We start from the raw sequence: 12,971 nt of genomic DNA, 5'->3' as shown, positions 1-12,971 counted from the left end.
TGAGTTGTCACTGCACTTTCCCTAAAGCTGGTCAGAGAGGAGTTGTCTACCTGTCTACCAATCTAGAGTCATTTTAGGCAAGAAGTCTAAACCTTATTTCCTGCTTTATTTCTTGCACCATGGCTGGGAACTGCACCTTGCGTTTCTAGCTCCGAAGAGCAGAGCTCCTGCTCTTCAGTTAAGGGACTAAATCCAACAAGTGGATGTGGTAACAGGGGAATAGGCTTTTGCAAAGCGTGGCTTTAGTGTGCTTGGCTAACACTTGAATTCATGGCTTATTTTTGGAAGGAGAGAAAACAGATTTTCTGCATTGCATTGCATTGCATTGCATAAACAAACTCAGTAACATATACTTAAAGGGAAAATGTTGTTCCTTAGACAGTTAAGCACTTTTGAGATTCCCACTGCAAGGTTCCCAGCTTAAAAACCCCAGGCCGATAGCGCTGATCTCGGGTAAATGGAAGAGAAGGCTGCTTTCAAATTACAATTAATTTTAAAAGCTTCTGCTACAAGACAGCAATATGGGAAGGCCCTGCAAATAGTAAAGACTAGTATTATTTCAGAGTACAAGTCAAAATGCCAGGCACAGAGGTATCTGTCCTTGGAGAGTTGAAGTACGCGTGGTCCCTGGTACAACATTTGTTTATTACATTTCAGCAGTACACGCTGAGCTCTGCACCGGCAGCCACTGGCTGTATTCATCTTAACAGTAAGACCGTGTAATTCAAAGGCCTCTAACATGAGCTTTTCTGCATGCATTTGATCAGAACATGAAGCAATGGGTAAAATGCATTTCAGGCTAAAGAAAAAGAAAAAAAGGAGAAGCAGCACCTAGGATTCATATGTCTGCAGTACTTCTATCATAGTGTTTAAGATGCCACGGCCTTTTCAACTGGCTTCTTAACACTGCTGTGACAATGAAAGCCCACAAAGAAGGGAATCAGAAAAGCTTTATTCCCAGAGTTCACTGGCCATATTCTCTTCTGTCTAGCAGTGATGTAAATGAAGGGGATTGCCAGAGTTGGCAGATCCAAGGTATGAAACAAGCACAGAGGCAGGGGACTGATTTTATTTCAAAGCATCTTCAATTCACTCCGCCCTTTTGTCTTCCTCCTCTGCTGATTGCCTTGGAGCAGCAGGGAGGGTTGCAAGTGAAATTATCCCTGAAGTGGGACCATTATCAGCTCTTCTGTCTGGCTGGGGAAGACAGCCGCACCGGCAGCTTGCAGTGTCGGCTCCCTCACCGGGGAAGACGAACAAGGAGCGCGGCTGAGCCCTAAGCGCGCACACACGCTATGCACAGGTGCTCCCAGTAAAACAGCGCATTTATATCAACCTGCTGGAGTCCACTCTGGCATCAGCAAAAACCCAGCAAGCGTTGTACGTTGGGCTCTTCTCTGAAGGTGGGCCCTTGTCCTTTCGGACATATAGACACCTTGGGGAAGATTTTACGTCTGCTACCGACAACTGGAAACAACACTAGCGATGCCAAAACACCAAACTGTGGTTTAGGCTTTAGGACCTGCTGGAATGACAAAGCATCTGATGACACTCGTGACAGTTCACAGCCTTTTGTCCCTGAAATATTCTCTGCCAGGGAGCGCTACTGAGGGGGTCACAGTGAAACAGCCCTAACAATTCCTGGGGCATAAGCTGCCCTCCAGTCCTGCCAGTCTTGGCTAAACATGGCACATAGGCTGATGCATCTACCCAGGTCTTACATGATCACACATTTACACAGCCTTTCCTAAATTACTACTAGTATGGACTTTGTTGAGCTTGACACAGAAGGTTTGGTTGGTTTACATTCCCAGATTGATGCAGCCTCTCTGACAGACCTTCTCCCTCTCCTGTAAAGGTTTTTACATAAGCAGTAAAACCCACTCATTCTTTTCAAGATATTTTGACGTGGGAAGTCCCAGAGGGCTTTCCTTGACATCTCCTGCACTTAGGATATTCTCAGTAATGCCAAGCAACGTGTACTTATTCAGTTCCAATGGACTTAGACAAGATTTGCATTTGATAGGAGGCACCTGGGACTTCAGGCAATTTAATGCAGTCACGTAAAATAAACAGTAAATACACATACATGCTAGATCCAAAAAAGCATCAATCACAGTCTATGTAGAAGAGTACCAAAGACCTTGTAATGCACTAAGCATCATTTGCAGCAGTGGAAAAATAGCAAGGCTGGGCCCACCAAGCACCCACACTGCCTAGCAGGTTATGAAAAGTGACATGTGAGCCAAATTTGAGAAGCATATACCTATTTAATGATACTCTATACTGATTTCCATTCTAGAGTTATAATTCAATGTTCATTTCTCTGAGTCCTTTCTGCACCAGTACAAATAGCTTGTCTTAATTCTTTCATAAACTACCAGTGTGGCACATTCCCTTTCTCCTACCTCTTGACAGGTAGTAATAAGGTTCCACATTTGAGTGATTTCATTTGAAGGCTTTATACAGATATACACCCATGTGTGTGTGGGTATGTAACACATGCGCACACACGTGGACAGCTATTTAATTTTGGGCTATTTTAAATGGTGATTTCTGTATCTGAATTCTTTGTTTCCCAAAGCCTTAACACCTTTGTTAAACCATTTTAGCCGTTTGTTGTCTTTCTATATAATGGGGTTTAGATTTTCACCTATGTAAGTTGTGAAGACAGAAATGGTTTGGATTAGCTAATTTAATCAAAATTTACAGGACTCATGAATAGTATTGAGATGGAATCCAGTTTCTTGGAGAAGGAGGCCTATGTTTATTAAATTAAACACAGTCCAACTGGGCTCTGCTCCATCCCAAGTAAGGAAAAATAAAGTAAAATTTGGGTGGCTATCTCAATGAAGCTACCTTATTACATAGCCCTCAATCATCATTGAAACAATGCTGTTTATCAGGTTTATCAAGCACAAACAGCAAAGCACAAATTGTTCCTTCCCCATGTTTCAAAAAAACTCAAAAGGAATAAAAAAATGCTTTAAGAAAACTGGACTTAGGCACATACATTCTTTCATCTTGCTGTGGGAGCTAATATTTGCCTTTATTACTTTCAGGATGTGATTCCAAAAGTACTCAGCAATGATCGTGTTCCGATTCTTCTGGAGTCAGTAAAACTTTCATCAGCTCAAAAAGATAGTACTGATGTTGGCTGCTTTTTTAAAAGAGCTTATTACCTTGGTGTTGCAGAAACATTTGTCTTGAAGGACTGGCAAAGCTTAAAAGAAAACCCAATAACAGAACAAAACAGAGTAACAACCAAGTCTTTTTCTTGTTGAAGTAATGACTCGTAAAAGGGTACAGGCATTCCCTAACCTTCAAAGGTTTTATCAGTTCTGCTTAGAACTGATCATCACCAGTGATGAGGTTTTTAAAGTATGCAAAATAAGATAGCTGGCTGCATTACGACTATGTCAGGTTTCCAGCCAGAAGGCAGAAAAGACAGGCCTCAGCTCCTGAGTTGGAAGACCGAGGAGCAGTGGAGTTTGCCAGGCTCCCAGAGGAAGCCGTATCTCAAGTAGCTGTGCTCTGGTTTTGAGGGTAGCAGGTGAGACATACAAAAGCAAGTCGGCCTTATAGAAAACCTATTATAACACAAAGCATTTGGAAACAAGTTGCTGCTTAGAAATTATGGGGACTCATCAAATGATCTTTACTCAGAGACTTTTTTTTCTGAATTCCTAACATGCAACTGAAGAACTGAAGTTGCTTCTTGGCTGTAGTGGAAGCTAAAGAGGCAATCAGTCATTTATACATCCTTGAGGGACATCTTGGGATATGGTAAGCAATCCAGAATGTCCCTATATCTGGAATGCTCAGAACAATATGTCTGCTGCGGTGTCAGTCATGACATCAGATATATAAACTTCTTCGCAGCCTATACGTGAATTTAAATGTTGATACATCCTGAGGGTACTGTTTAATAGCATCATATTCATTGTGAATGCACTTTACTATATTATGGAATATTTTACCTAAACACTTTGTATCACTGTCACTTCCATTCACTACAATTCATTATTGCTGCAAGAATCATCAAAATACTACTGAAGGTGAATAACTCTAGGGAAGGAAAACAGACAAATGAGCTGGCAGAAATGCTCACCAAGCCACTTCCCATCATTTATCAGCAATCCTGGCTAACCAGGGAGGTCCCACTTGACTGGAGGTTAGCAAATGTGTTGCTCATCTACAAGAAGAGCCAGAAAGAGGATCCAGGGAACTACAGGCCTGTCAGTCTGACCTCAGTGCAGGGAAGGTTATGGAGCAGATCCTCTGGAGTGCCATCACACAGCACGTGCAGGACAACCAGGTGATCAGGCCCAGTCAGCATGGGTTTATGAAAGGCAGGTCCTGCTTGACTAACCTGTTCTCTGTGTATGACAAGGTGACCCGCTCAGTGGATGAGGGAAAGGCTGTGGATGTTGTCTACCTAGACTTTAGAAAGCCTTTGACACCATTTTCCGCAGCATCCTCCTGGAGAAACTGTCTGCTCGTGGCTTGGATGGGTGTATGCTTTGTTGGGTAAAAAACTGGCTTGACAAATTAATCAAAGGACATAGATATTCCAAGTTTGAAACCGAGAGCATTAAGATAGAGAGAACATATTAAAACCAGAAAAATATTGGCTATATTGTGAAGAGCACCCATCCTCTGCAAATTCTCTTTCTTCACAGATACACACAAGACAACAGAATAACTATTTCTTTGAGCTTCATTTTTCATCTAACATCAGAATATCCATAAGGTTGTACCATAATTACTCCAGCAGCTAATTATGATGCCATAGGACAGACCATTGTGACTCAAGGACTAGACTGAGCAGCAGGAACAAATGCAAAGCAAACAATAACGTCTGTGCTTCCACGGCAGCACACAGTGGCTTTAACAATAAATAGAAAAAAGAATACACAGAAGAGAGAAAACAGATGAGAGAAAATTCAGAAAATGTATGGTATTCAGAAATATTCTCTACAGACAAAGTGGTTTTAAGATTAGAATAAGTGTTCCTACAAGCAGTGTACAAACTTTGAAGAATGCAGTGTAAGGGGAGAATTTACGATCACAATTCTCCGTAACAGAGGATCAGGGAAAACTTGTGGTCACATTTATACTGTTTCATGCTGAGCGGATGACAAGGCTAAGAATAAAACTGGTACTTACATCCTGAGCTGCCATTCGTTGGAACCAAAGTGAAATTGGAGGCCCAGGGGTTACGCACGATATCCTGCCAATGAATGGTGTCTGCGAAGCAAAGAAATTTGTTCTGGCCAACATACACCCCTCCATTCAGTATTTCTGCATAAAAGAACAACAGAACATACTTATAAGACTTTAGACATTCACCTGATTAAATCTATTGCTGCTTTGTGTACTGGAGAGGGCGTGAAATTTAAATGCAAAAAATTCTCACTGTAATCTCACTTAATACTCTGAAAACTGGAGGGCAAGTAGCTTACAGTATTTGTAAACAGGAAGCATTTATTTATATGAGGAAGAAACCTGATTAATACAGTCACACAGTGGCTAGGTGAGTTACTGGCTTTACCTGTTGTTCCAGCGTAATCAAGAATGGAACAGTACTGCTATTCGTGGGTGAAATAACCTTCAAGATTTCACTGACTTGAAAAACACAAGCAATCAGCCACACTATGCGGTATTTCATTAACACGTATGAATGCTTAAAACATACAATGAACTAACATGCTCAGCTGGGGTAGGAATTTTCTGAGCCCACAGTACATGAGAAGGGTCCAGTTATCACAATGTCTGGAAAAGCATGTTTTCTGAGCAGACTGTGCTGCTCTAATACCATGATCCAAAATATTCAATGGATCTATGATCCAAATCTCAAATATTATGTTCCAAAGGCACCACTGACATGCCTTGCTAGAAGCTTTGTGTCAAAGGGAAATGGTTTCTGAGCAGATAAAAGTTTGTTTTGTTTTGTTAAATGTTCACGCTTCTATCAGTTAGTTTAAAAAAATTGGCTTGTTCCCCTATCTCTAAAGACTTGATTTGTCAAATCTCAACATGAAAATGATCTTACAGTTGTTGGTTGTAGCACCAGAGTTTTCTCTGGAGCAATAACTTTTTTTTTTTTGTTTTTACCCTTTAAACTCTTGTTCAAATTCACAATTTCTCTTCTTAACCTGGCTCTCATATTTCCAAAGCAAAGGACAATCCATGTGACTTTCATTAAAGTTAACAGGAGCTATGCAGCTAAAACCTCCTGCACCACTTAGTGTCAGAGATTCAAGCCTCAGCAAAGAAATGTTGAAGGTTAGTTACTAATGGCACCTTAGAATGACATTAAGTGGTGCTATACAGCCAGGAGTGTCACACTTCTCACAGACACATTAAATCTCAACTATGCTAGCAATGATTAAGGTCATCTGATAGTCCCCATCTCCTAAAAAAACCTTTAAAAGCTGTAGTGGGAATGCTAATGTTGACAAACCACAAGGAACGAGTTACTGCTTTTTTTTTTTTTTCCTTTTTTAAATATCAGGGTTTACAGGCCACAGCATATAGAGGAGGTAGCCCCCAAGCAAAGAACGTATTAAATAAAGGATCATCTGTAAATACATCCTTCCACCATATTAATCAGTTCAGAGTATTATTATATATTTCTTGGAAACCTCTGGTTTAAAAGCTTGGCTTTTCATTGAAAAGGGACTTAAAAATGAAAACAATAATAATAATCTTATACAGAAAAGAGTCCAGATTAGAGATATGGCAATGATCTGTCCGTATGATATTCTTATAATCCCTGAAAAAACCCATACAGCATCTGCTAGCAATTCTGTTCTGGGGAAGAAGTGGGACTTAGAAGAACACTTGAAAACATGATTAGTGATGATTTCTCTGTGTTGTCCCAGCTATACAGAACTACATAATCCACTATGGCCTAAATTTCGATTAAAAGCAACATCTAACAAGCCATGAAAAACTGTAAAATCTACATTTATAGCTTCTTAAACACTTACACACGATTCCGAATAGTGTCACTATCAGTTGGTACAGCTAAACACCTGCCACTGGCATAATTTCTGTTTTTTAGAGCATTCACTCATGACAATACCTATCAAATTTTCTTTTCTGCTAGGAACTTTGATGCATTCTTGTATAGCAGGCAGCATCTCACTCTAAAAGTAATTCTAATAGTTTCAATTTCTGGAGAAAGACTTTTTTTTTTCAGCATGAAAGTAACCAGAAAGTGTCCCCTCTGTACTGTGAGGAAAGCTGACAGCTTTCCCTGTGATTTACTAAAAGCCAATGTGGAAAATGCTCTGACTTCCCTCATCACTGAATAATAAGCGTTGTACTTGCTGCCCTTCCCCAAAAACATGATGCAGTGTCTTTATTTGCCCTGCACTGTACCATTTTTCACAGGTGACAGGATTAAAGTTTACAAATCTATTCATGCAGTGAGGCGCTAATAAACCTGTGCAACAATATCAAAGATAGGCGCTCTCAGATATTAAATAACCCTGAATTCCAAGTTTAATACAACCTTTAAAGTACTTGTGCTTGACTCTTCCTGCTTTGTGGGATCCAGACTCATTCCCTTTCTACCTTCCCGTTCCAACCTGCCATCCTACTTTTCTTTATGCCGAGTCCTCGCCACGTGTAAATCGGCACAGACACATTGGCTTCACTGACTTAACAAACCCAAATGCATTTTGCGCTTCTCTGCCCTCTCTTAGCAAGAACAATGCCTGGAAAGACCTAAGACACCCTGTTACATGTTAAGCAAATGAAGCACAAATGTAATCAATATACAATAGAGTTACTGTATAATGAACTCATCATCATAAAGTCATCATCTCATTTTAATTTACAGCACTGAAAGTGAGAGATAAAGTTAAACAATAAACAGGAGGAGAAAGGCAGGCATCTCTGCCTATGCAGACGAGCTAGCAAAGGAAGCCAGGCAAAAGAGCTTTCTTCTCCTGCATGCAACACCTGAGGTGCCTCTTCGTTGAACTCTTCCTGAGGCTGGAGCAGGAAAGGGAATGACAAGTCCCCTGGTGAATTTTGTGGTTTCTACTGTGAAGAAAGAAGCTAGTTCCTGCCAAAGAAGCACTAAAAAGCACTGCTCACAGTGCAACGTATTTTAAATACCATTTTGGGAAGAGAATTTTTGTCTTTTAAAAGAATTTTTTGTGACATTGGAAAATTGTTAGTCTAAGCACACCACTGCTGCCTGGGCCAGGAGGCAGAACTCGGCTCTATCAACTAGTACCTGAAATACCTACTGTGCCGCACTGGCAACAAATTTGGACTTCTTCGCTGCTCAGGGACACCGAGATACAAAAGGGGATTTTGAAGCACAAGTCCCATTGGCTTTCATTGGGAAATGAGTTCCTAAAGGTGTCAGATAATTTTGGATGCCTTCCTGTAAGGTACTGATGGCCACATTTAAAGCGTATCATGATTTCCCATTTGGCACCAGGGTTGCAGCCTGTGCTCTGAGCAAAGGAGTAACTCCAAAGTCTTTTGCCACTTGATTCTGAAGTGAATGCAAAACCTTATCATCCTCCTTATTAGAACTACTTTACGGGCTTAAAAGCAGTATAATTCTGTAACCAAAGTTATATGAAAATAAATCAGCAAGTGCAGTCGCCACTGACTTCTGTCATTATTTTGCTTATTGCTGCCAAATGATCATGGGGAACTTATATCTGCATATTATTACAATTCTCTTAAATGGTTATTTATTCAGGAAGCTAAATCACAAATGTATTACCCACTATATCTGCTATTTTCTTGCTTCCATTAGCCCAGTGATGAAGCAGAACCATTACCACCTAACTTTGGTAACCTACCATACAATACTTACAATACTAACAGGAGAAATGGAAACATACAGGTCTCTGGCAACCACAAAACACATGCATCTTACACTTTCCTTAAAGTGCCGTGAAACATAGATAGGTACATCGCACACAATTTATACTTAATCTGCTAAGTTCAAAAAAGGAGCTAAATTCATAACATCTATTCTAATATTATGAAGACTTTGACTGGAGTCAATGAAAATGCAGTATCAGCCACCAGAAGCTTAAAATCACTATTAATAATCAAAGGGACACTAGCTCTAGAAATGTGTTGTCTGTTTAGACCAGAGATGGAAAGAACTGTTCTTCATCCATCTGTTAAAAGGGCATTTTCTTCAGCTGACTTTTTCTTGTGTGCAGTGTAATCCCTCATGGTCTGTTATCTAATTTCTAACGTGGATTAAATTGGCAATACATATTCACATTCTGCAATGTATCCTGAAGTGCAAGTAACTCGTGTGTGTTGATACGCAGTGGGGGCTGTACGCACCTATTTAGCAATAGAATCTGTTTCTAAAATTGTTATAAAATTGGTTATAACAATATATATATATTGGTTATTGCTAGTCAAGGTTGCAAATTAAAAGCTCTTCTCTGGTGCTATAAAGCCAGCTGCCACGAAGAAGGCATAGTGAGAGGGAAAAGAACTAGCTCTAAAGTGGGCAGAGATAGGGGAAGGAGCTAATTAGGAAAAACCATTTGGCACAACCACTGTAACCACCTCAAAAGCAAACCAGAAGATATCTTATACCAAGTTGATTGTCTGCTAAGGAAACAGCTGTCTTTTACACCACACCATAGAGAGGCGTGTACTCTGCATATACACATTACATAATGCATGTTGATGATACTTTAATTTCCAAGCTCTTCATTAGAGCTGAAGCATCTTTGCGTGCTGACAGAGCCGCATCTTTGCCACCATCACCCAGGTGATGGGGAACTGTTGTCAGATACTGTATCACTCTCAAAACACTGGCATATTTCACCCAAGATGCTGAATGCATTATCTGAAAATGGCTTTGGCCTGGAAATTTCATGCCAAACCAAGTCTTTAGATCTCTTAGCACAGTTGATTGCTGATGACCCACTGGGAAAGCACTTCAGGTCCATCATTAATAAGCTATGTCTTAAAGGGTAATGAGAACTGGGTGCTTTAGGAGACAATAGCTCATCCATCATCAATCAAGATCTGAAGTTTTTAAACAGATGATTTAAGAAGAGTTGGACTGTGTAAAATTGAAATGTCACATTTGTATTGGGAGATGGGGGGAGCTTGGTAATGAAAATGAGAGTTTTAACCTTCTGCATTTCAGCTCAATGACCATACTCAAAAGCTCATGGATGTGGAATCTGTGTACCAGCTAGAAGCCCCAGACAGCCTTCGATCTCAATTATACAATTTCAAGTAAAGATTATTTGGGTCATTAGCTGGAAGTCAGTTTCAAGGCTTGATGGTAACAGCAAGATATGCTTTATTTCTATCAAAAGCATTCAGTGTTATGTGCAGCCTGTGGGTCTGTACTTCCAACTGCTCAATAACTAAGAACACTGGATTGCAGCACCCGAGCATAAATCTTGCAAAACTAGCTACGTGTTTTGCTGCTTATATAGAAATGGAGTCATTCGATTACCTTTCACTGAGTTTGATGGGGTACCTTTTCTCCATTTTACCACAAATGTGCATGAAGATGGTCTCAACGGGTCCTTGCAAGTCATTTAGCTACTTCAGTAAAGGACAACAGGCTGTGGTCAACTCTTTCTTCAGCAATCTCTCCAAAGGGAGTGTCTCTTTCATGAACAGGTTCAGCCATATTAAAACCAACTCAAAACCGACATTTGTATCTGCTCGGATTATTCCTCTATCCATGCATGCCCTGAATTCTTCCTTCTCAGTGTCTTATTAAAATTAAGACATCAAATCATTTAACTAGTTACTTTGTAAAAGGAAACAACACTGCAAATTATCCCAGCCCTTTGGATTAAGCACACCAGATTCACAATACATGTTCCACAACTACCCTGTACCCTTGAGGGAAGTGCAAGTCTGTGTCAGGCAACTGGGCCCCATTTCACCTTGCATCCTGAGCCGTTACTGAGACCACTGGGCGCATAAAATGCAGCCACATGGCCCCAAGGGGCTCTGTGCATGGAGAAAATAATCCAAAATACTATGGAAGAGAGTAGAATCAGCTGAATCAAACAAGTAATGCAAAAACGCTCACCCACCCAAGAGGGAAGAAAACAGTTGGGTATAAACTCAATTTAAGATGTGCCTCTTCACAAGGAACAGTCCTATTCTTAGGTATAATTTGTTTTACTCAACACACTTGGCTAGTGCTAAAGGAAACAGTCTCTCTCCATAATCTTCCAGATTGACTTGTCCTAGTGGCTGCTCAATTTAACCCATCTGGCAATGATCACAGCAGTTTCTGCCTACTTGGATCTTGACTCCCCAAAGTATTTAGGCCCAGGTTTACATTTAAATCATCTCCTTCCCCTCCATTCTGGAGGGGGCTTCCTGCTCCTGTAATAATTACAGAGAGTAAAAAGATGTACTGATTCCAGCCACCACTATTTTCGTTAACCACGCACCTGCCATCAGTATCACGTAGCTTTGATGTTAATCAACAACAGGGTAGACACAAAGCTGTATGACCAACATTAGCTCCAGCATTTCCTTCGCAGATGTTAACTGCAGAAGCAGCAGTAGCTGTTTACGATGTTATCTCATTTGTTTGCTTCTTTTCCCATCACTAGCTTTTGAAAGCTGTTTGACCCTGTTGACTTTGCAGGTGAGGAGTTTTCATGTAATATGTTGACTCTGTTACAGGGATATTAATTTTCAGAAGAGGATGCTAATTGCCTCACTTCTTCGTCCAGTGAAATTCTGATCCTGATGTTAGCAGCCAAGTGCTTGATTTACTGATTTCTTAATATCGTTTTGGAGGATGACAGGTAGATTAACAGATATAACATTGTAATAATCCCCACGTGGCTTCTTGTGGGTTTCTCCAAATCTGGGAGTGAAGCAGAAAAGGGCCTGGCAGTCCTTGTGGGTGGTAAGATGGACATGAGTCAGCAGCACACCCATGCAGTGATGAAGGGCAACCACACAGTGGGCTGCAGAAGCAGAGCCAGCAGGCGAGGGAGGTGATGATGCCCATCTGCTGGGCACTTGTGAAGGTGCATCTGAAACACTGTGTCCATTTTGGGCACCCAAGCACAACACAGTTGTTGCCAAAGTACAAGAGAGTCCAGGGAAGGGCCACTATGGTGGTTAGGGGCTGGAGGACTTGTCACATGAGGAGAGGTGAGAGGACCTGGGCTTGTCTAGCCTGAAAAGGAGATGACTGGGGAGGAGGGACGTCTAACTGCAGACTGCCTCCACCTAAAGGAGGGCTATAGGGGAACACAGAGTTAGACTCTTCTCAGAACTGCACAGCCTAAGGATAATGGAGAGAGGCAATGGGCTGCAACACAGGAAACACTGATTAGACATCAGAAAAATAGTCTTCACAGCAACAGTGGTTAAGCATAGGAGCAGACTGACCAGGGAAGTGGTGATATCTCCATCTGTAGACATTTTCATAAACAACAACCAACCTGATCCTTTTCTGAAGTTAGTCCTGCTCTGAGCAGAAGACTGGACCAGATGACCTCCAGATATCCCTTCCAACCTAAATTATTTTCTCCTCCTACGATTATTAATCATCTACTACCACAGTACTTAGAACACTCCATAAGCAATCCATTCTCTCCATTTTTATAAAAGCATACTTCATTTTAAACTTTTATCTACTGATAAGCATTTGATGATGCAAAATACCCATCTGGAAGATAACATATATTTAAAAGCTTGTCGTGTGTGTATAAAGAAATGCAACACTATTTGAAATACAGAATCTGTGTCACTGTCGCTGTCCCCCATTTCACGCAAAGGGGACATCTGGACTAAGAAACATTACAGCTTTCAGAATGAAAGAACCGTTGCCCTTCAATCTTTTGATTTTTGTTAGCAAAAAGAAAATTGTATTCATTTAAGTCACTGTAATGAATCACTGATGAGTTTCAAATTACTGTCTACGGAGAGCATGACACATCGGTAGCTCACCCCAGAAGGCA

At 40.8% G+C, this 12,971-nt stretch overlaps 1 protein-coding gene across 7 annotated transcripts in view; it reads right to left on the bottom strand.

The window, feature by feature from the left end:
* The window catches only part of ERBB4 (erb-b2 receptor tyrosine kinase 4), a 624,902-nt gene that overhangs the window by 200,121 nt on the left and 411,810 nt on the right, over positions 1–12,971 (bottom strand). For all 7 annotated transcript variants that reach the window (XM_075756027.1, XM_075756030.1, XM_075756032.1 and 4 more), the window contains exon 4: positions 5,170–5,304. In XM_075756027.1, coding sequence (XP_075612142.1) covers positions 5,170–5,304 — 135 coding nt within the window. The remainder of the gene's footprint in view (positions 1–5,169; positions 5,305–12,971) is intronic.

Source organism: Balearica regulorum, chromosome 6 (genome assembly GCF_011004875.1).
Source record: "Balearica regulorum gibbericeps isolate bBalReg1 chromosome 6, bBalReg1.pri, whole genome shotgun sequence".
In the NCBI taxonomy this organism is placed as follows: domain Eukaryota; kingdom Metazoa; phylum Chordata; class Aves; order Gruiformes; family Gruidae; genus Balearica; species Balearica regulorum.
The sequence above is the reverse complement of the archived record's forward strand: the minus strand, read 5'-3'. Positions and strand labels throughout refer to the sequence as shown.